General features: G+C 54.9%; 1 protein-coding gene across 1 annotated transcript; it reads left to right on the top strand.

The window, feature by feature from the left end:
* The first annotated feature begins 980 nt into the window (after positions 1 to 980).
* Positions 981 to 22,316, top strand: QRICH2 (glutamine rich 2). The gene is given in 20 exon segments (XM_068530529.1): positions 981 to 1,448; positions 1,622 to 1,714; positions 2,957 to 3,016; positions 3,447 to 3,557; positions 8,061 to 10,692; positions 11,297 to 11,382; positions 12,054 to 12,151; positions 12,665 to 12,779; positions 16,283 to 16,543; positions 17,227 to 17,349; positions 17,438 to 17,512; positions 17,698 to 17,931; positions 17,934 to 18,100; positions 18,665 to 18,730; positions 18,999 to 19,100; positions 19,530 to 19,733; positions 20,376 to 20,523; positions 20,866 to 20,953; positions 21,738 to 21,895; positions 21,897 to 22,316. Coding segments are annotated over 20 exon segments (5,400 nt in total). The 3' UTR covers positions 22,008 to 22,316.
* The last annotated feature ends 375 nt before the right edge of the window (positions 22,317 to 22,691 follow it).

Genomic DNA, 22,691 nt, shown 5'->3' with positions numbered 1-22,691 from the left:
AGTCCTGCCTTGTAACCAGGGGAGATGCTGGCGCTTGACCAGATGTCTGTTTTGAGATAAACGAGGCCAGGGTGGCGCAGAAAAGGTCTGTCAGCTGGTGGCTAACTGGAACCTCCTGGGTAGTGAGTGGTCTTTTTCCAGGTTACCTTCCCTTCTGATTGAGCAGAATGATATGGGAACTGTTCCCAAGGGGCCAAGGTCTCAGGACTGCGTCTCTTAGATCCGTGCCACTGCCCTGCGAAGGGAACAACTAAAACACACAAAACATAGTGGCCACGAGGCCTCTTAAATCTTCCCACTATTGTGGCCCCCACAGGAGAGTAAATCAGCTGGAATCTAGGTGAACCTTAAGGGGTCTCCACCCGTCCCCCGTCCCCCCCCCTCCCCGCGCCAAAACTGATGTGTTTCCTGGTAGGAATGCCTCGGCACAGCCCTTATAGTGCCGTTTGGGAGCGTTTACTGAGAACAAAAATTGGTGGCACCTTGGGGTGTGGCCAGGGCTTCCTGACCCACTAGGACTGGCTGTCTTTGGGGGTCGGGGGTGGCTTCAAGAACGGGCAGGTCTCCGCACTAAGGCCGGCTCTCAGCGGGGCGTGTTCTTGCGCGGAATCCCCGGGGGCGCGCCGGGGGGGCTCCCACAACCGGGCAGCGAACGGGGCCGCGCACCCAGTTCCAAACGTCCGCCGGCCGCCAGGGCAGGGCACTCCCAGGGCTCGAGCTCGGAGACCGAAGATCGGACGGTGGCGGGCTGACGGCGGAGGCTCAGCGGTGCCCGGACCCCGGTTTCCCGGGAGCGAAGAGCGGGAAGCCCGAGGGCCAGACGCTTCCTCTCCGTCCTCCAGGCGGGCTCCAGACTGCGACTGCTGCCCGGAGCGGCGGGACCCAGGGGCGGGGGTGCCCCGGGGCCTCGCAGGGGCCCGGAAAGGCCCCAGAAGCGTGACAAGCCGTGAGGGGGGCAGGGCCGCCGGAGAAGGCGCACGATGCCGCCCGCGACGGCTGCCCCCTCGGTCTCCCTCCGGGAGCTGGCCGACCTCGCCATCGGCACCCCGGAGGTGGGCGCCGTCAACTTCACGGCCCTGCACACGCTCATCGTGGCCATGCTCAAGAATCTCAACCTGCAGGATACTCGGATCGACTTCCCGTCCCCGATGCTCGAGCAGAGTCGCTTGTTCGAGTCCCCGCGGCTCTCAAGCAGTAGGGCGCAGCCGCAGGCGCTGGAGAGCCAGGTGAAGGACCTGGGCGGGCAGGTCCAGGACCTCAGCCTGCAGCTCACGACCATGGGGAGCCAGGTGCAGGCCATCGTGGCGCACGTGGAGCACTTCCCCTCCCAGGCCGGAGGGCTGGACGCCCGGGACTGGCTGGAAGTGAAGGACCTGCCCTTGCTTATGCAGGGGAAGGCGCAAGTAGGGTCGACGAAAGTCCGGAAGGAGGGCGAGCCGGTCGCCCAGGTGGGCGCGCAGGCTGTCCGCCCCTCCCCCCGCCCCGGCCGCTCTGCAGCGCCCCCTGGAGCTGAGCCCCGGAGGCGCACCTGGGGGAGGAGGCCGGAGCCGGGAGGCGTGGCGGGGCCCAGGCCTGCTTGCGGCCTGGGCCCACGCGGCGCGGCCCGTGCTCTACGTTTCAGAGCATGGAGCTGCTCCAGGACATCATGGAAGACGTGAAAATACTGAAGGAAGCCCAGCAAAAGGTGAAGGAGCAACCCGAGTTGCACCCGGAGGTGAGGGCGGCCGGGACCCCACCTTGGGGAGCTGAGTGGCCCCTTCCCGGGCAGCCTTCTTCGTCCCCTCTGTTTACACGGGGGCTCACCCACCACTTGTCAGACACCCAGGCATCCTGAACCGACCCAGAGAGGGGCTGACAACTTCTCAATATTCTTTGAGCGAATTTCCTTTAAACTAGAGTAAAGAAAGAAGGTGGTGGGTGTTGAGAGACAAAGCTTGGTCCAAGAAGAGGGGGACTGGAATGGAGAGGGTTATAGGTCACCACCACCATCCCCACCCCAGGCAGCCCCCCAGGCAGCCCCACTCTCACTAGGATCTTTGCTCCCTGGGAGAGAGAAGCACAGATCCCTCAGCGTAAGCATTTTGCAGTGAACAGCAGAGACCGGAAGTATGCCAGTTCCAGGAGATACTAGGCAGTGCTCCTGTTTCAGGCCCATATGAGACCGCAGTAGGGGATTAGAGCTGGGGAAAAAGGAGGAGCAGTTAGGAGGAAGCCCAGGGAGAGGCTGAGAAGAGAGACTTGAGAGAGAAGAAAAGCTCAAAGGAGGAGGTGGCCGAGACCCTGGAGGAGACCCACCCACGGATGCCACGTGCCCACCTCATCCCAGGCCTCCAGCCCCCAGCAGGACTCATTTTTGCTCTGGGAAGCTTTTCTTTTTGAAGTGTGGTGTTTTTAGGTTTGGGGCTGTCTTCGGTTAGACTAAAGGCTTGTTTTACCTTTAGATTCGTAGATTCTGGAGGTTTGCAGAAGTTATAAGGAGCCACTTAAATGGTAGCAATCTGCTTTGGTTCTTTTGAGGTGCTTTTCTCTTTAAGCAACACAGTCGTTCAGATGCCCTTGAAGTACCCAGTCATCTTTGTCCTTGAGAGGCGAGGTTAGCCTCCTCGAGCAGTGCTGGAATGTCTCACTAGTGGGTTGTGTGAAATGCATCCCAGGACCAAAGAAAGGTTCCCATTCCTGCATTGTTTTTGCTTGTGGCACGCTGTCCCCGGGTACCACCTACCACACTCGCTTCCCTTCCTCTTGTTGGCTGGGAAGAGAACGGGGAGCCTGGCTTACCAGCCTTCTCTTTACCCTTGGCTTCTCTCAGACCCACATACTTCCTTTCCTCTTCTGCCTTGTGAGAGAGAATGTGTGTGTGTGTGTGTGTGTGTGTGTGTGTGTGTGCGCGCGCGCGCGCGTGTAGGGGCCATAGGTGGGGCTGCTTTGAGCCTCAATCTCTGAACTCTTCTTCCAGAAACTCCTCCAACGGATTGACGAACTGGAGAGGCTGATTAGAGAAAGGGACGAATTCCTGGTAACCTCAGCCAGTTCTGTGGGAAAGGGCCCTCAGGGGCCCCGGGGGGGTAGGATGGTTGCCCGCAGCCCGGCCCCCTCTCTCGGGGCTCATCCAGACTCTCACCCCAGGTGTCTGCATCCTTCCAGGGTGGGGTGCTGTATGCCCTCTGCCTCTTGGGGTGCCCCCCCCCTGGAATGAGGGAACATTCTTTCCCTCCTTGCTCAGTTGTCCATCCAGGGCCCACATGGGACAGGAAACCAGCCACTCAGGACTCACTGAGTGGCTTTTCCTCGGGGCTTTGGACCCACCCAATCCTGTTAGTTCTGTTCTGTTCCTAAAGCTTCCTGGGATTAAACTCGGGGTGTGTGTGTGTGTGTGTGTGTGTGTTGTATGTTGTGTGTGTTTGGTGTGTGTGTGTGCACGCATACGTGTTGTCTTTCACTGTCAGGAAACAATGAGCTGGAAGCTCAGTGTGATGCCTGCTTCAGAAGAAGCCACCATGGTCACCTGGGAAGAGCTGGAGCAGGCGATTACTGACGGCTGGAAGGCCTCACAAATGGTGAACAGAGACGGGGGTGGGGTGGGGTGGGGGGCTTGGGCAGCGGTCTTGGGTGGGGCCCCCGAACCTTTCCCTTTTTACTGCTGTGCAGTATTCCATTCTGTGGATGTTTATAATTTATTTCACAAGTTTTCTATTATGGATATTTTTTATGTTTTTCCCCAATCTTATAACAAACCATGCTCTAATGTGACACTCACACAAGTGAAGGTACTCATAGGGTAGATTCCTAGAAACAGAACGCACATTTGTGATTTGGCTAGCTTTTGCCAAATTACCTTTCGTGGGCGTGGTTCCAGTTTGGACCCCCACCAGCAATGTAGGAGAGAAATTGTTTCTCAGTATCCTGCCAACGCTGTCTGTTGGCACCCACTTTTTTTAGCTTGGCCGATCGGTTAGATAGAAAACAGTACCAGAGCATAGTTTTGATTTGCTTTCGTAGCTTTTCAAAGTTCCTTTAGAGTCTGTCCTGAAATGCACGAGTCCCTTCACTATTAGTGGACAAAGGTGACCAACCCTGGAAATAAAACCTCTTCAGGAAGCCTTTTGCTGATGGTGACTTGTACCCACGGGTGCAGGCATCTGTGCCAAGGCAGTGCACAGGATAACCAGGCTAAGCTTTCTTTGTCTGAATAAAGTGGGTATTTTCAAACGGCCCTCAAGGACAAGGATCAGCGGCCCTTTGGCCTTGACGTTCCTCTTCCCCTGGCTTTGTGTATCTGGGTCACTCAAAAAGGGTCACATGGATGTACAGACTCACGGGCAAGAGAGCGAAGAACACTTTGGCACCACCAAGTGGCCATCTGGGGTTCGCCAAATATTATCTGGGTACAAAAGGCACCCTTCTGGTCTCCCAGACTGCTTTCTGAGTTTGGGGCCCTTCTTCAGAGGAAAACAGCATCAGAGAGAGTTGGAAGAAGAGCCTGCAAACAAAGAGAGTGGCCTAGAAAAAGGTGGCCTCTGCTTTCACTGTTACATTGTTTTAAGCCAAAGCTTTTTTACACTTACCCACATGTCACTGTCCTATGTTTTGAGTGAGCAACAGATTTCCTCAGGGTGCCACCAGAAGACACCTGCAAGACCTAAAAATAAGCCCCAACAGAAGCAACTCTAGACATTTTTACTTCTCCAGAGGTAAGAAAGTGTCAGGGGTGTCAGACAGTTGCTCATGATCATGAACGACCCCAGAAGCAGATGAGAATTAGTATAAATATTAACTTTTTTTTGAGTTTCTTTAGGAGTTTTTGTTTAAATTCCTCTACTTTTTTTTTTAAATTTAATTATTTATTATTTATGGCTGTGTTGGGTCTTCGTTTCTGTGCGAGGGCTTCCTCTAGTTGCGGCGAGCGGGGGCCACTCTTCATTGCGGTGCGCGGGCCTCTCACTATCGCGGCCTCTCCTGTTGCGGAGCACAGGCTCCAGACGCGCAGGCTCGGTAGTTGTGGCTCACGGGCCCAGTCGCTCCGCGGCACGTGGGATCTTCCCAGACTGGGGCTCGAACCCGTATCCCCTGTATTGGCAGGCGGATTCTCAACCACTGTGCCACCAGGGAAGCCCTAAATATTAATTTTTGAGAAGCAAGAGAGCAAGTAATGACAAGTGCAGGCCTGCATAGACCATAATGAAGGCAGTGGAAGGAGAGTTTCACTATCTCAAGTTGGGAAAATACAACACGCTTGAGCCCAATGTTTTTTGGCGTTGTTGGTGGCAACTCTAAGGCAACTGTGAGATGCATCATCTGCCTGCGTCATGAGTAGAGAGCCAGGGTGGAAGGGAGGATGTGAGTCCGGGGTTGGGGAGTGTGATGAGTATGGAAAAGTAAATTCCATGTTTGGAGAACCAGACATGAGGAAGGAGGCTGCAGCTATCCACGTAGCAGCTACCGTTAAAGGAGCTCAGAACTAACACGGATGATGCCCATCCCAGGACTTGAGTGTGAAAGGACACTGACCACTTGTTTCCAAGGGCGTGTTCTGATGGCCGAGAGGGCAGTTCTTTGCAGTTTTCTTCATTACCCAGAGGTGATGATGATGACGTCGCTTCTACTTCTCCTCTTCCTCCTCCTCCTCCTCCTGGTACTTCTTCTTCTGATGGTCAGCAAGAATGAAAGACTTAACCGTAATCAGGAAAACCCAATCCTAGCATTGTAGTCAAAATTTGCTCAAGGGAGGAGAAAGCTTCCTCAATTCCCTGTGATCAAGGTAATGAGTCTGGGGTGCCAGCTAGATCCATGGCAATGGTCTTTTAACAATCGGAGGATCTTCCAGTGGCCATGTTACTAGGTCCGTGGACCTTGAGGATACATGCTGTCTTGCAGAAACAGCGTGTCCAAAGTAAAGGACATTTCCTCTTCAAAGCTTTGTGGCCTGACAGGTTAAACAAAGTAGAAAGCAAAAATTAAAACTTATCTGCAGGCCTCCACATAGGGAAAGGCGGGTGACTGCCTGTTAGGTTGTGGTCACCCTTTGGATATCTTCTGCTTTGGGACCCAAGGAATAGTGGAGCAATTTAGAAAGGGGCTTCACAAGATTGAACATGACTTCAACTAACTGCGGCCCCATCTTCCTCTTCAAAGTGAACACGCACTGGGTCAGCACGCCCCCTGGCACCAGGACACACACGCCGGCACTCGCTACTGTGCTCTCCGTGGCCATGGCTACCCAGTCCATGGACGGGGCCTCATGTGCCTCCGGGTGCGAAAAGAAAAGTCCCCTTTAGGCAACTACGGGCCTCCTGGATCATGTTTTTAAATCCATTCTGCTGATCTCTGCCTTCTGATTGGAGTGTTTAATTACTGATAGAGTTCACAACTTCCATTTTGCTATTTGTTTTCTATATGTCTTATGTCTTTTCTGCTTCTCTGTTATTGTCTTCTTTTGTGTTAAATAAATGTATCCTAGTGTACCATTTTAATTCCCTGTATCTTTTACTGTATATTTTTTGAGGTTTGTTTTGCTTTTTTTTTTGGCTGCGTTGGGTCTTCGTTGCTGCACGAGGGCTTTCTCTAGTGCACGGGCTTCTCATTGCAGTGGCTTCTCTTGTTGCGGAGCACGGGCTCTAGGTGCGTGGGCTTCAGTAGTTGTGGCGTGCAGGCTCAGTAGTTGTGGCTCACGGGCTCTAGAGCGCAGGCTCAGTAGTTGTGGCACACGGGCTTAGTTGCTCCGCAGCATGTGGGATCTTCCCGGACCAGGGCTCGAACCCGTGAACCCGTGTCCCCTGCATTGGCAGGCGGATTCTTAACCACTGCGCCACCAGGGAAGTCCCTTGAGTTATTTCCTTAGTGGGTCCATAGCCACGTTCAGTGTAGGGCTGATTATCCTCCACTTCCGACGCAGCACCTTTCTGAGTCCTTTGCCCCCTGAATTACAGGTTTCTCCAAACTGGCCTGTAGAAACAGGCACTGTTCCCAGCCCCACAAGAGTCTGGGTGCTGTTCCCTCTAGCTTTGAAGATGGTTCTTTTCCCAATCTGGGTAGTTTCGTCACATGTATGTGCTGGTCCTTTCTGTGCTGAATACCCGAGGGGGAACCCTCTGGGAATCTGCTTTGTTGTCTTTACATGCTTGTGCTTTCTTCCCAATCCTATGTTCTTTGAGCTCTCGCTGCCTCAGTCTCCCTGAATGCTTATCTCTGTCTCTCACACAGGGAGTCTGCTGGGCCCCACTTCAGTCCCCCATCCCTGCATTGCAGCCTGGGAACCGTCCAGCCAGTAAGCCGAGGCAACAGTAGGGCTCCCATATTTTGCTTCCCGATCTTTCAGGGATTGCTAGCCTTCATCAGCTGATACCCAGTGTCTAGAAAACCACTGTTTCATAGTTGTTGCTTTTTGGTTTTTTGTTTTTGGTTGTTATAGACCGGACCATAAATCTAGTCCCTATTACTCCATTTGGGCTGGAAATGGGAATAATCCATCATCCTTTTTTTTAACAGCTTCTTAATTTTCTACAGTATGGTTGTGCCATAAATATACCCCTATTGATAATCTATTTTCATAAATAATGCCACAGACTCTCTTTGTACATATATCTTGGTGCATTCTTTTGTGAGAGTCCATACAGAAAATTCCCATCTATGGAATTTCTGGATTTGTGCTTTGCATTTTAAATACATGGTATACTTTCCCTGCAGTGTACACTCTACCACCAGCAATGGGTCAGTGATGGGGTAGACTTCATATTGTAAACTCAATAAATTATTCATGTCCTTTATTTGTAGTCGCGGCGAGAGTCGGAGTTGACCACTTGTATTTTGCAGGTTTTCCCCTGCCTTTTATTGGGGAAATTACATATTATGATGCCATTTACAAATGTGCAGATTCTCAGAAATCTGGAGAACTATCCTTCAAGAATGTCAAAGTTGGTCTTTGTGTCCAGTTTAGTTTTGTGAGGGTATTTTTTTCCAAGGTCTCTAAATCATCTTAGATACCCCAGACTTCCTTCCCTCCAACTCTTACAATGAGTACTTTTTACTTAGAGTCACTGATTTCTTTCTTCCTCTTCCACCAGGTCTCAGAGTCATCAACAGGGCTTCCTAGGCGCAAAGGGCAGGGTTCCATAACATCAAATGATAAAATTCCAAGTGGAGCCTCCACCAAGCATCCAAGTATTGACGAGGCTATAGAGTCTGCCAGTGGTTTTAGCACAGATAAGACCTTCTCGGGAACCAGTGGCATAGGATACTCCTCTGAAGGGGTTACTGGCAGGGAACGAAGCAAAGGTGCGTCTGCTACTGGGTTTCCTGGTAGAGAACAGCGCTCAAGGGCCCGTGAAGAAGCTGGCTTAACCAAACCCCGTCCCCAGTTGAGAGCAGAGTCAGATCGTCGCCGGGCTAGAGAGCAGCACGGCTTAGCACATCTACGCAGAGATGAACGAGATGCACACCTTGGCCCAGTTTATCAGGACGTATCCTCCGCCACCTTGCCTAGAGATCGGCATGGTCATGTGTCCCCAGATCAGCATGGGGGAGTGCACATTAGCCAGGGTCAAATCTATGCAAGGCCAGATCAACGTGGATTAGGGCCACTTGGCCTGGATCAGCCTGCATCGCTACAGCCTAGCACTTATGTACGTGGTGTGGTACCCCTCACTGTGGGTCAGCTTGGAGTGATGCCACCTGGAATGGATGAGCAGGAATTGGTACTAGCTGGCATGGCTCAGAGTGATGCAGTGCCACCATTGGTATCTGGAAGAGATCAGCAAGGATTGGAACTACCTAGTACAGACCAGCCTGGTATGGTTCCACTTAGCGCATATCAGCATGGTGTGATACTTCCTGGCATAGACCAACATGGTATAAAACAGGCTGGCATGGACGAGAGTGGTATGGGACCACTTGGCACTGATCAGCATGGATTGGTACCTCTTGGTGTAGATCAGCACGGATTTGTAATATTTCGCACGGATCAGCAGGGCTTGCTGTCACCTGGGTTGATGCAAGTTGCTGCAGATCAGCAAGGTTTTGTACAGCCCGGTTTGGGGATATCTGGCTTCATACAACCTGGCACAGAGCAGCATGATATGATCCAGCCCAGTGCAGGTCAGCCTGCTTTGGTGCAGCCTGGTGCAGGTCAGCCTGCTTTGGTGCAGCCTGGTGCAGGTCAGCCTGGTGCAGGTCAGCCTGGTTTGGTGCAGCCTGGTGCTGGTCAGCCTGGTTTGGTGCAGCCTGGCGCTGCAGGTCAGCCTGGTTTGGTGCAACCTGGTGCTGCAGGTCAGCCTGGTTTGGTGCAGCCTGGTTTGGTGCCGCCTGGTTTGGTGCAACCTGGTGCTGCAGGTCAGCCTGGTTTGGTGCAGCCTGGTGCAGGTCAGCCTGGTTTGGTGCAGCCTGATGCTGCAGGTCAGCCTGGTTTGGTGCAGCCTGGCGCTGCAGGCCAGCCTGGTTTGGTACAACCTGGTGCAGGTCAGCCTGCTTTGGTGCAGCCTGGTGCAGGTCAGCCTGGTTTGGTGCAGCCTGATGCTGCAGGTCAGCCTGGTTTGGTGCAACCTGGTGCTGCAGGTCAGCCTGGTTTGGTGCAGCCTGGTTTGGTGCAGCCTGGTTTGGTGCAACGTGGTGCTGCAGGTCAGCCTGGTTTGGTGCAGCCTGGTGCTGGTCAGCCTGCCTCGGTCCAACCCGGTGCAGGTCACCCTGGTTTGGTCCAGCCTGGAATGTATCAGCGAGGTTTTGTGCAACCTGGAATGTATCAGCGAGGTTTCGTGCAGCCCGGTGCAGGTCAGCCTGGCTTGGTGCAGCCTGGTGCAGGTCCACATGGCTTTTTTCAACCTGGTGTATCTACGCCTGGCTTGATTCCACCTGGTACATATCCACCTGGTCTGGTACAGCCTGGTGCCTATCCACGTGGTTTCATGCAGCCTCGTGCCGATCAGCGTGGTTTGGTTCAACCTGTAATAGATCAGCATTGGTTGAGGCAATCTGGTACAGATCGAGGCTTGATACCACCAGGCCCAGAGCTTCATGGCTTTCCAACATACCATGCAGATCCTCGAAGTTTTATATCACCACGCCCATACCAGCATGGTGTGGCACCTCCTGGCAGAGATCAATATGGTCGGGTGTCACCACTCGTAGCCAGTCAAGGTTTGGCATCACCAGGTATAGACCGAGAAGGTTTGGTACCACGAGAGACTTACCAACAAGGTTTGATGCGTCCTGGCCCAGACCAGCATGGCCCAAAACCATTACGCACGAGTGTGGGATCTGCACGCCAGGATCAACAGCATTTGGGAACACCTGAACCAGAGCAGCATGACCGGGCACATTCTGTCCCAGACTCCCATGGCCCAGGGTACCAAGATGTAGATCAGTATGTCGAGGTAGGTTTGGATCCAAATGAAATACGTGACTCAATCCGACCTGGAGTTTCTGTTCAGACTTCACCAAGCCAAGACGCCCCCTTTCTCAGGAGCACACACTCCCTTGGCTGTTTACACCGAGGCTCATCAGAAAGGAGTGATGTTCAGGGTGAGAAACGTGATTCACTGGATAAATTGGCTCCTAGCTTCCCCACGGCAGTGGAAACATTTCGTCTGATGGGAGAGCTTATCGGCCTCTACGTGGAGCTTAAGGAGAACATAAAGGATCTGGAGGATGAACAAGCTGGCCAAACAGACTTGGAGAAGATCCAGTACCTGCTGGCACTGATGGGTGGGTGCTGCGTGCCCAGAGGAGAGGCTGCTGTCCTCCTCCTCGCTTGGTTTCATCCTTCTCTCTCCCTGGGCCTCTGCCTGAGGCCCTGAAAACAGCATTTCCATTCTTAGCCATTCTGGGTTCTCCCATAGCCTTCAGGGTCCAAGAGATGGGATTAAACTGGTAGGAGTGCAGGAGCTTCAGGAGAGGAGTGAGGCAGGTTCTTATGTCTTTGCCAGACTCTCTGGAAAGCAGCTGGGAAGATGTTGGGATGAAGGGAAAATGATTTCATGGGATTGGGCGGGGAGAGAGAATGTTGAAAAATTAAATTTAACCTTTGCACATTCACAATTCTAGCCCCAGAGAATAATTAAGATTTTAGAGTTGGGTGGAAATTGTGGGTAAGTGGTCCCATAGCCCTTTAGGATATTAAGCATTAGGTGGACTCTTTAGAGCTAAGGACGCTTATCCCCTAAAAGGACACTCCTTTCTTCCCATCCCCTCTCTCCAGCCCCCAGGAAAAGCAGATAAATAATATGTGTTGTTCTTGATTGTGAGGGCTGGGATTGGGAGGCCATGGGGAATCTGACGCTTCTGACTCTAAGGCCTCGATTCTCCATAGTCAAGAAGTCCATACCCGCTGACCTGCAGGAACAGCTGAAGACCTTAAAGGCCTTGACCAAAGAAGTTCAGCAGGAAAAAGCAAAAGTAAGTAAGGGAGGGTCCGCCTACTTGGCCTTCAAGTGCCAGTAACCCCTTTCATTTGCATTTGGATAGATTACACAGTCCTTTCACTTCCATTATTATCTCCCTGGATCTGTACAGTCCCCTCAGATGGGAAACACACCTCAGGTATCCACGTGTTTATTTCCTGGATCTAAAACCTGACATTGAAAGCTATGAAGATTCAGTTGGGCCAACAAGGAGGCCTGAGCTCCTTTCATTACATGTGGCCATTTCCAATAAAAGCCACTGTCACTGGAGCAGCCTTGGAGCCAAGTTCGTGGGATTGTCTGGGACCAGCGGTCATGGCGAGGGGCTGCTAGGTCTTCAGTCATTCTTTTAATGCTAGCTACCTACATCCATGGGATGGATGGATGGGTGGATGTTAGGAAGGGACCTTGGGCTTTGCCAGAGGGTTGGATAGGATTAGGGAATGGGGGGACTCCCTGGTGGTCCAGTGGTTAGGCGCTTTCACTGCCAGAGGTCCGGGTTCAATCCCTGGTCCGGGAACTAAGATTCCCACAAGCTGCGTGGTGGGAATTTTTTTTTTTTAAAGGATTAGGGTATGGGCGAGGGGCTTGCTGGGTCTGCAGAGGTACGTTCAGAAAGCAGAGATCTCAAGCCTGCCTGACCCTCCTCTTCCATTGGATTTGTAGCTGGAGAAGATGAACAGGATCCTGGAGGGGGAGGGGGAGCAAGAAACAGGAAAGGAGGTGAAAGCTGGCCAGCTGAGCCTGCAGCTGGGAATCCTCAGGTAAAATCCCCTGCCAGATGCAACTTCTGTCCTGGCATCACATGTTCTCAGCCAAGGAGGTGATAGAAGCCTTTGGTTCACTCATCCGTGAACTGACCACTCTCTTTGACCCGCGTTGTGTCTGCTCTTCAGGTTGTCTGTATCTAGTTCAAGTTGCTAGTGGAAGTTTCCCAGGTTCTTAAAACAGCTCAGCACCAGGGCTTAGAAGAACCAAAAAAAAAAAAAAAAAAGCCTCTTAGATTCTGTCCCCAGTTGGAGGCTTCGGAGCATTTGCTAGAGCCCCTCAGGGCCGTCTCTGTGCAGTGCCGGGCCTCACCCCCTAGAAGCCTCTCAGGCCAGCACACTGGGCACCCACCCCCATGACAGGCGGGGCCTTGGACCCCTTGGACAGAGCTGGAGGGGGACGTGAAAGAGCCCCGTCTGCCACCTCCATCCCTGACGGCCGGGGCTCACCACTGGTGGGCCCAGGCCCCTGGGCCGGTGCTGGGGCCGGACCATCTCTCGTGCATGCAGAGTCACCGTGGCTGACATCGAGAAGGAGCTGGCGGAGCTGAGGGAGAGTCAGGAACGGGGCAAGGTCAGCATGGAACGTTCGGTCTCCGAAGCCTCCCTTTACCTGCAGGATCAGGTGAGGATTCCACACTCTCCAGCCACAGGGACTAGGGCCCTTCGGAGAGTTGGCTGTGGACACTGGGGATACTAGACTCTTATCTGATATATAATTTGCAGGTATTTTCTCCTGTTCTGTGGGTTGTCTTTTCACTCTCTTGAAAGTGTCTGCCTTTACATCTTTTTTTTTTTTTTTTAATTATTTATTTATTTATTTTTGGCTGTGTTGGGTCTTCGTTTCTGTGCGAGGGCTTTCTCCAGTTGCGGCGAGCGAGGGCCACTCTTCATCGCGGTGCGCGGGCCTATCACTGTCGTGGCCTCTCCCGTTGCGGAGCACAGGCTCCTGACGCGCAGGCTCAGTAGTTGTGGCTCACGGGCTTAGTTGCTCCGCGGCATGTGGGATCCTCCCAGACCAGGGCTCGAACCCGTGTCCCCTGCATTGGCAGGCGGATTCCCAACTACTGCGCCACCAGGGAAGCCCACATCTTTTTTTCTTTAATTGGAGTATAGTTGATTTACGATGTTGTGTTAGTTCCAGGTGTACATGCCTTTACATCTTGAGTGTTATGATCCTTGGTCACCCCAGAATGTTCCCAGTGAGGAGCGTCTGGGCTAGGAACAGCCCTCTGAGTGCTCGCAGAAGGATCACATGGGCAAAGCCACTGGGCCCAGGGGTCCCACGTCAGGAGCCCCTTTGTGCTAGAGGCCCCATTCTGGGCCCACTCCAAGTTTGTCAGGACAGTGGTGTGCACCATTTCATGACCCAGACCTGATTGTCAGGACAGCAGTAGGACAGCAGTAGATAGTGCGTTTAAGAGTCATCCGTCATCCCAAAGCTCACACCTGAGCTTAGCAACCTCCGGGGCTCCCTGGGGCCACACCTGGGAGGGCATCCACTCCCTGCCGGGCAGGTTCGGCCTCTTGACTCTTCAGAAGCGTGTCGGCTCTTCTGGTGGCACGAGTCTTGCTGAGCTCGGGCAAAAGGGAGCCTGGCTGAAAATACATACGTGTAGAGGAAATTGGGAAAAGCAGAATCTCCAGGCCAAGCGGGCAGTCTGGCCCGGGCCACCACCTGTCTGTCTTTCTGTGTGTCTGTCTTTGCCTCTGTGTCCCCTTCCTTATCCATCTCTCTCAAATACCTGCACATCTCTCTTCCCTTCTGCTCTCAGCCAGCTTTTTTATCTCTCACACACAGTCCAAAAGGGCTGCCCCAGGCCTTGCAGTGTTACGCGCTTCCAAGAAAGGGGGCCTTAGGTTGGTGCAGTCCCTCTCTCTAAGCCAGGACAAGACGTCACAGGTCTTTGGCCAGTCGGGTGTCTAGCTGGGACCAATCATTTGTGGGGACAAACTGGGACCATGGGATCCAGAAGAGAGCAGGAGGGCCAGCGGAAGGAGTTCGTTCCCAGCCAGGCCATGAGAGACCCCTGTAGTGGTAGCATTTATCACATTCTCTCTCTCTTTTTTTTTTATTGAAGTGTAGTTGATTTACACTCTTATATCAGTTTCAAATGCACACCATAGTGATTCACTGTTTTTATAGATTATATTCCACTTAAAGTTATTATAAAATAATGACTCTATTTCCCTGTGCTGTACAATATATCCTTGTGGCTTTTTTGTTTTACACATAGTAGTTTGTACCTCTTAATCTCCTACCCCATCTTGTCCCTCCCCCTTCCCTCCCCCCACTGGTAACCACTAGTTTGTTCTCTAGATCTGTGAGTCTGTTTCTGTTTTGTTATGTTTACTAGTTTGTTTTATCTTTTAGATTCTACATATAAGTGACAACACACAGTATTTGTCTTTCTTTGTCTGGCTTATTTCACTAAGGATAATACTCTCTAGGTCCATCCATGTGGTTGCAAATGGCAAAATTTCATTCTTTTTTATGGCTGAGTAGTATTCCATTTTATATGTAAACATCTTCTTTATCCGTTCATTTGTTGATGGACACTTAGATCGCTTCCATATCTTAGCTATTGTAAACAATGCTTCCATGAGCATTGGGGTGCATGCATCTTTTCGAATTAGTGTTTTCATTTTCTTTGGATAATATATACCCAGGAGTGGAATTGCTGGATCATAACGGTAGTTCTATTTTTAGTTTTTTGAGGAACCTCCATACTGTTTTCCATAGTGGCTGCACCAGTTTACATTCCCACCAACAGTGTAGGAGGGTTCCCTTTTCTCCGCACCCTCTCCAGCATTTGTTATTTGTAGACTTTTTGATGATGGCCATTCTGACTGGTGTGAGGTGATATCTCATTGTGGTTTTGATTTGCATCTCTAATAATTAGCAATGTTGAGTATCTTTTCATGTGCCTGTTGGCCATCTGTATGTCTTCTTTGGAAAAATGTCTGTTCAGGTCTTCTACCCATTTTTTAATCAGGTTGTTTGTTTTTTTGATACTGAGTTTATGAGCTGTGTATATATTTTGGATATTAACCCCTTATGGGTCATATCGTTTGCAGATATTTTCTCCGATTCCATAGGTTGTGTTTTCTTTTTGTCGATGGTTTCCTTTGCCATGCAAAAGCTTTTATTTATTTATTTAAAAGAATCAATTTTATTTATTTATTTATTTTTGGTCACGCTGGGTCTTCGTTGCTACGCGCGGGCTTTCCCTAGTTGTGTCGAGCGGGGGCTACTCTTTGTTGCAGTGCACGGGCTTCTCATTGCAGTGGCTTCTCTTTGTTGTGGAACATGGGCTCTAGGCGTGCAGGCTTCAGTAGTTGTGGCACACGGGCTCAGTAGTTGTGGCGCACAGGCTTAGTTGCTCCGGGCATGTGGGATCTTCCCGGACCAGGGCTCGAACCCATGTCCCCTGCACTGGCAGGCAGATTCTTAACCACTGCGCCACCAGGGAAGTCCCCAAAAACTTTTAAGTTTAGTTAGGTCTCATTTATTTATTTTTGCTTTTGTCTCCTTTGACTTAGGAGACAGATCCAAAAAATATTACTACGATTTATGTCAAAGAGTGTTCTGCCTGTGTTTTCCTCTAGGAGTTTTATGGTTTCCAGTCTTACATTGAGGTCTTTAATCCATTTTGAGTTTATTTTTGTATATGGTGTGAGAAAATCACATTCTCTTATTGTTATTTACATTCTAGATGGGGACAGAGCATGTGTGAGCCCACCCCTCGTGTCCCCAGGGCCTGGAGCAGGGCCTGTGTGTCATCAGGGTGTTTGTGGACTAACGGACATCAGCCCTGTAGGATTTAGCTAGAGGAGATGTGTTCTCACACTGCACCAATGGGCTGGCTGGAGAAAGGTCCAGAAGCCTCCTTCCTGCAAGGGCTTTATCAGCGTCTGTGCTACCCTCCCTGGGAACTCTGGTCACTATTTAATGGATGGAGGTCGAGCGCCTCCCATGTGCTGCACACCCTGGGAGGCACCGAGGCTGTGGGACGGCCCGGGTCACAGCAGGCCAGGGCAGAAAGCACTCGCTGGTGGCGACCGCGTGGATGCGGTGTAGCTGGGCCTCGCTCACTGCCCTGCACCCGCCCTCTCGCCCATGCCCAGTTAGACAAGCTCAGGACGATCATCGAGAACATGCTGGCCTCGTCCTCCACACTGCTGTCCATGAGCATGAGCGTGGCCCCGCACAAGCTCCTGACCACCCTGGCACCTGGCCAGATCGACCCTGCGGCCACCTGCCCAGCCTGCAGCCTGGACCTGAGTCACCAGGTCAGCACGCTGGTGCAGCGCTACGAGCGGCTCCAGGACATGGTCAGCAACCTGGCTGCCTCCCGGCCCTCCAAGAAGGCCAAGCTGCAGAGCCAGGTGATGCCGCCTGCTTTCCTCCAGTGCGGCCGCTCATGGCCCGCCTGCAGGGAGCCCCTTGGGGAGTCCCCGGGGGAGGGATGTTTGGGCCACTTTTCCATGATGGAGCCCTTTAGCGACCGCACAGAAGTCCCTGGTCTTTACATAGGGTCGCAGCGAGGGCAGCCGTAGAGCTAACTCTGGGGATGGGGGACCACGGGGAAGAGCTGGCTCCATGGGTGGGGCAGTGCCATTCACATGCCTCGGGACGCTGGCATAGCTTTAGGATTCGTCGCCCCTCCTTCGTGCCGGTCTTCTGGACTCCTTCCCACTTCCCCTCCAAAGGGCAGACCTGCTGGTGGGGCAGGGAGTAGCACAAGTCCCTGAGGCCTGCCTCTTAGACTCCAGAATTCAGATTCAGCTCAGGATGGGTGGCGAGGCTGTAGCCCACACCCCAGCTCTCAGGGGAGCAGCTCACCCCTCCTGGGCCTCGAGACCACCTCTGCTGACCACCCACCCCGGCGGACCAGGTCCCTCAAGGCCAGTCCATGGGGAGGTGGGGAATTGTGGCGGCAACTGAGGAGATCCAGAATGGGGTCTGAAGTCGGCCTGTCTGCCAGGTGATGTTTTAAGGGCTGACTTACCAGGGGCGGCAGTACCCCTGGGGGTGCCCCAGGGAGGCTGCCTTTGTCCTTCTGCTGCAGGATGAAGAGCTGCTGGGCCGCGTCCAGAGCGCCATCCTGCAGGTACAGGGCGACTGTGAGAAACTCAGCATCACCACCGGCAGCCTCATCGAGGACCATCGGCGGAAGCAGAAGGACATCGAAGTGAGGGCGGGCGGGGTGGCAGGGGCGGGGCCGAGGCGCGACCCCAGTTCCTCCTTGTTCCTTATGCTCTGCTCCCTCGGCCTCCCAGGTGTTGTACCAGGGTCTGGAGAAGCTGGAGAAGGAAAAGGCCAACAGGGAACACCTGGAGATGGAGATCAATGTGGTAAGGCTAGGCCGAGGGGCCACCCTTCGTCCCAGGGAGGTCCCACCGCTCGTTCTTCAGAAGGCTGAGAGAGGAGGCGAGTCCGACAGGGGATGTGGGCTCAGTGCTGGCGCTCGCACTGCAGGGAGTGGGCCCCCCCCCATGGCTCTCTCCCATCTGGGGGGCCTCTTCCTCTCTCCGGGCAGAAAGCCGACAAGAGTGCCCTGGCGGCCAAAGTGAGCCGTGTCCAGTTTGACGCCACCACGGAGCAGCTGAACCGCATGATGCGGGAGCTGGTGGCCAAGATGAGCGGGCAGGAGCAGGACTGGCAAGAGATGCTGGACAAGCTCCTGGCGGAGATGGATGGCAAGGTGAGGGGCGGGAGGCTCCAGGGCCCCCTGGCCTGGGACAGCGCCCCCTCCTCCAGGCGCCGCGGACCACCCCCCTTCTTCCTCAGAGCTCACCTGGGCCCCGCCCCCACCCCCAGCTGGACCGCCTGGAGCTGGACCCAGTGAAGCAGTCACTGGAGGATCGCTGGAAATCCTTGCGACTGCAGCTCAAAGAGCATTCTCCGCTCTACCAGGCGGACGAGGCAGCCGCCATGCGGAGGTGAGGCCTGGAAGGGGTGAGGGCAGGCGGGCGGGCGGTGTGCTCAGAGGGAATGGCTGATCTTGCCTGGGACCATCCTGCAGTAGGAGGGACAGAGTTTTAGAGCTTGAAAAGCTCTTCTAGCTCAGGCCAGTTCACATTACAGCTGAGAGAGGGAGGGGAGGGAGGCATAAGGCTCTCTGGGCACAGGTGGGAGGAGGTCCACAGCCCCCAGAGCTGAGAGCACTCCTGGGGGGGCTTGGCCCATAGCAGCCTGAGTCCCAGGATTTCCATTCCTGGCCGCCAGAGGGCTCCCGAGGCTTACGCAGGGCAGTCCTGGGGCCCTTGGGAACCCTGCCGGCTTTGGGTTAGGGTAGGTGGGTGCTGGGTGTGTGTCCAGAAGCGGACATGTCTAGGAGCTGGTGAGTTTGGTGAGTTCCCGGGGAGCTGGGCCCGGAACTGCCTCTGGTGGCCTGGGGCCTGTCACCCTGGGCACAGAGCGCCAAGCCCGCTGGGTTCTCCGTCTCTCGCGTTCGGGACCGTCTGGGCAGGGCGCTCATCCTGTGTGTGTTCCACTCCGCACAGGCAGCTCCTGGCACATTTCCACTGCCTCTCATGTGACCGTCCCCTGGAGACGCCTGTGACTGGAGAGTGAGTGACCCCAGCTGGTGGCCACGCTGGGGGCGGCAAGGCAGGGCTGCGTCTCCTGTACTCCCTGCCTGTCTCCAACTCCTGTCGGCTCCTCCTCTCTCACCGTTCTCTCTGTGCACCTCGGCTGCTCCTACCCCTGTCCTTCAGCCCCCCACCCCTGCCCCGGCGGGAAGGCTCCTCGGGCAGCTGGAGTGTGGGGAGTGGGCGGGGGGCTCGGACGATGGGGTTTCTCACACTCCGACCTTTCCTTCTCTCTGTCCCTTCCCAGAGTCATCCCCCTGACTCCTGTGGGCCCAGGCCTGCCCGGGCACCGGTCCACCCGCCCCTACACGGTCTTTGAACTGGAGCAGGTCCGGCAGCAGAGCCGCAAGTACGGGCAGCGGAGGGAGTCCTGTGCAGGGCTTTGCAGGGGGGTCTGGAGGGCGAGAGCGGAGGCTCCTCCTCACGTCTGGGATGGGGAGTAGGGGCGGTGCTGCTAGGGTGCTGTCTGACGGAGCTCCCAGCTCCTCCCAGGGTGAGCGCGTCGGAGGAGGAGAGCGCCGACCTAGTAACCGCCTGCCTTTGGGTCCCTGCTGGGCATCCTCGGGGACATTGCCTCTGAGACCCCCCCCCTCCCTGCTCATACCGGGCATGTGAGGAAGGGAGGGGGTGGCTCCACGAGTGGGTGGGATGAGTGGGTGGGGGCGTGTTTCACGCTCGCTGGGGCTCCTGCCCTCCTCCCCGCGGCCTTTCCACCTCCTCCTTGAGGGGAGGAGGCCGGGGGCCTGGCTCACCCCTCCGCTGGGCCCGCCCCCCGCAGCCTGAAGCTGGGCAGCGCTGCCTTCCCCCGGGGCAACCCGGGGCAGACGGAGCGGGGCGTGGGGCGCCTGCGCAGCATGCACTCCAAGATGCTGATGGACATTGAGAAGGTGCAGATCCACTTCGGGGGCTCCGTCAATGCCAGCAGCCAGATGATCCGCGAGCTGCTGCACTCCCAGTGCCTCAGCTGCCCCTGCTACAGACGGTGGGTGGCCGGGCCGGGCCCCCGGGGCAGGCGATGAGCTTCAGCCCACTCACAGCCCACCCACCACCGAGAGCCTGGCACAGAGCAGGGGAGTGTGCGTGCGTGTGTGTGGAAGAGAGAGAATGTGTGTGTGAATGTGTGTGAACACGTGTGAGTGTGAGAGAGCATTCTTCATGTGTATTGTACGAGTGAGAGAGAGTGTGTGTGTGTGTGTGTGTGTGTGAGATTATGTGTATGCATGAGGGGTGGGACCTGTGTGTGGGAGAATGTGTGTGAACGTGTGTATAAAGGTGTATGAGAATGTGTGATTGTGTATGAACGTGTACGTGTATGAATGTGTGGGAGTATGTGTGAATGTGTGTGTGTGTGAAAGCATGTGTGTGTGGATATGTGAACGTGTGTGTGTGTGTGAATATGTGTGTGAACATGTGTGAACGTTTGAGAATGTGTGTGAACGTATGTGTGTGAACACGTACACGTGAGAATGTGCGTGTGCCTGTGTGTGTGTGTGTGGCCTTCAGGGTGTCCGGGCCACCCTGCTCACTCACCCCCTGCCCTGTCCTGGCTCGAGTGCTGCCCCCCCAACCCCAGGCGTGTCCCAGGCCGCACCTGCTCCCCGTGACTCCGCTGTCTTCACCGCAGGCTGCCCGATGCGGCCGATCACACCTACCCGAGGGCGCCCCGGCGCTGCGGGGGCAGCCACACCCTCACCTGCCCCTCCCGCCGCAGCCGCCTGCAGCACCTGGCACAGGGCCTGTACCCCACCGAGGAGATCCAGATCTCCAGGAAGGTGGGGGGCACTGCCGTGACGCCAGACTCTCAGGTCCCTCTGGAAAAGCCCCCAGAAGTCCCCTCCTGGGCCCTCGGCCTCGGGGCGGTTTCTTAGTCAGACCCAGTCCAAGCATCAGGTTCTTATCCTTTCCTGGGAAGAGGAATGCCAACCCGGCCACCCGCCCACCTGGCAGTACCGCCTCCACCACGGGCCCCCCTTCCCCCTGTTGCTCGGCCCTGGCGCCGCCCAGGGCCCCCTCAAGGGCTCTGAGCACCATTTGGTGCCGGCCTCAGGAGAGGTCCGCCCTCTGGGAGGCAGGACGGGAGGGCAGCTCTAAGCAGCACTCGCCCACCTCCACAGCACGACGAGGTGGATATCCTGGGCCTGGACGGACATATTTACAAGGGGCGGATGGATACAAGGCTGCCGGACATCCTGAACAAAGACAGTGAGTGTCCAGGTGGCCCAGAGGCCCCTCAGCCTCCTTGCTTGGGTCCCACAGGGTCCGTCCAGCTCCTTAAGGCACTTCTTGTGGCCACCGGGCCCTGACTGCCTTCCTCCTCCACCTCCCTGACTCCAAACGTTCAGGTCTCCAAACGCCTCCGGGTCAGTGTTTGCAGAAGGGGGACAGCTGTCCAGTCTCGGCCAACTAGCTGGGGTGTCGTGGCCCCATCTTTTCTTGCCAGCCTTTATCCTCAGGCTGCCACCCCAGTCTTCCTGCCTAAGCCTCTGTTCCCAGCATCACCGAGGCCAAGTCCTACCCCTTCTTCATAACTCAAAGTACCCTCTCCTGAGCCCCCCACCACTTTGTGAATCACCCGTGTCCTGGAATGTCCCCTTCCAGTTAGCCGTCCTGAGGTGTGCCGTTTGTCACTTCCCACCGGGTCTCACCGCCACATATGCACCTTTCTAGTTGCCTCCCCTCCCGAACTATAGACCTGGAGTCAGAACTCACCCAGCACCTGCATGGGGCTGATGTCTGGGGGGTGGATATCCGAGTGAGTGGGTGGATGGATGGATGGATGGATGGATGGACGGACAGATGGCCGGGTGGACATATCGGTGAATGAGGTGCTTACAAGGGGCATATCCATGAATGAAGATGGAGGAGGACGCCAGCTGAGGCTGGCTGTGACCAGCAGCCCTGCAGCCCTCTCCCCATCCCCATGGGTCCCCACAGGGCTCCCACCCGGTGTCTCAGAACTGCCCCTCCCCTCCACTGTCTCCATCAGATTCGGGGATAAAGCACAAGGCCAAGCAGTCCCAGCCCCACGTGCACCGGCAGCGGTCGCTCAGCGGCAGCACTCAGCTGCCCTCACGGCCCCAGAGCGCTCAGATGCTGGCTGGCAACAACTCAGGTAGCTCCTCTCTGGATGGAGGGTCCTTCTGGGTGGCCCCGGCACTGCCCCCCGCCTCTCCTCCTTGCCCCGCCAGGCCCCTTTCCTGCCCATGACTGGTATATACCTCTATTTCCCTGGAGAGAGGAAGGGCCTGGGAGCTGAGGGACAGGATGCAAGGGAGGAGAGAGAAAACCCTTCATTGCTGAGTGCTTGATAATGAGCCAGGTCTGTGGTCAGATACTGTTACTGCCCCCATTTCACAGAAGAAGAAATAGGGGCAGAGTTGCAGCCCAAGCTCTGGCTCCAGGCCCGAGTCCTTCCCCTGCTCACATGTGCCGACTCTCCTGGAGCTAAGCCCCCTGGCCTGGAAGGTCCCCCAGAGTCCCTGCTCTCCCCAGAGGGGCTAAATCCTGCCTGAAAGCCAGAGGGCTAAGGGTTCCCCTGGGGTTTGGCTACACATGGGGCCAGAGAGGGACAGTGGCCTGGAGCTAGGAGCTAGGATCACTTCCAGGTGACTCTGAGCACCTCTCCCCCTTCTCTTGACCAGTTTCCTCATCTGTCAATAAAAGGGTGCTGGATTAGGGCTGCTTAGCTAGGCTCCCCCTTGAGAGTCTAAGAAAGGTGCTGACTTTCTTCCCATAAAAAGTTACGCACCCACAATGCTTTACGGCTACTTCCGGAGGTTCAAGGACCACCCCCACCCCCTGCCCAGGTTAAGAGCCCCAGCTAGGTGCTTCCCCCCTTCCAGTTCCAGCATTCAGTGAGTGCCTGGAGGAAGCAGAAACAGAATAAGCGGCAGTGGTGGTCATGTTGCCTCGCCTCTGTTGAGGGTTCCTCACCGGCCAG

The sequence above is a fragment of the Eschrichtius robustus genome, chromosome 20, assembly GCF_028021215.1.
Source record: "Eschrichtius robustus isolate mEscRob2 chromosome 20, mEscRob2.pri, whole genome shotgun sequence".
Lineage (NCBI taxonomy): Eukaryota > Metazoa > Chordata > Mammalia > Artiodactyla > Eschrichtiidae > Eschrichtius > Eschrichtius robustus.
Note: the sequence above shows the minus strand (reverse complement) of the source record. Positions and strands in the feature narration are given on the sequence as shown.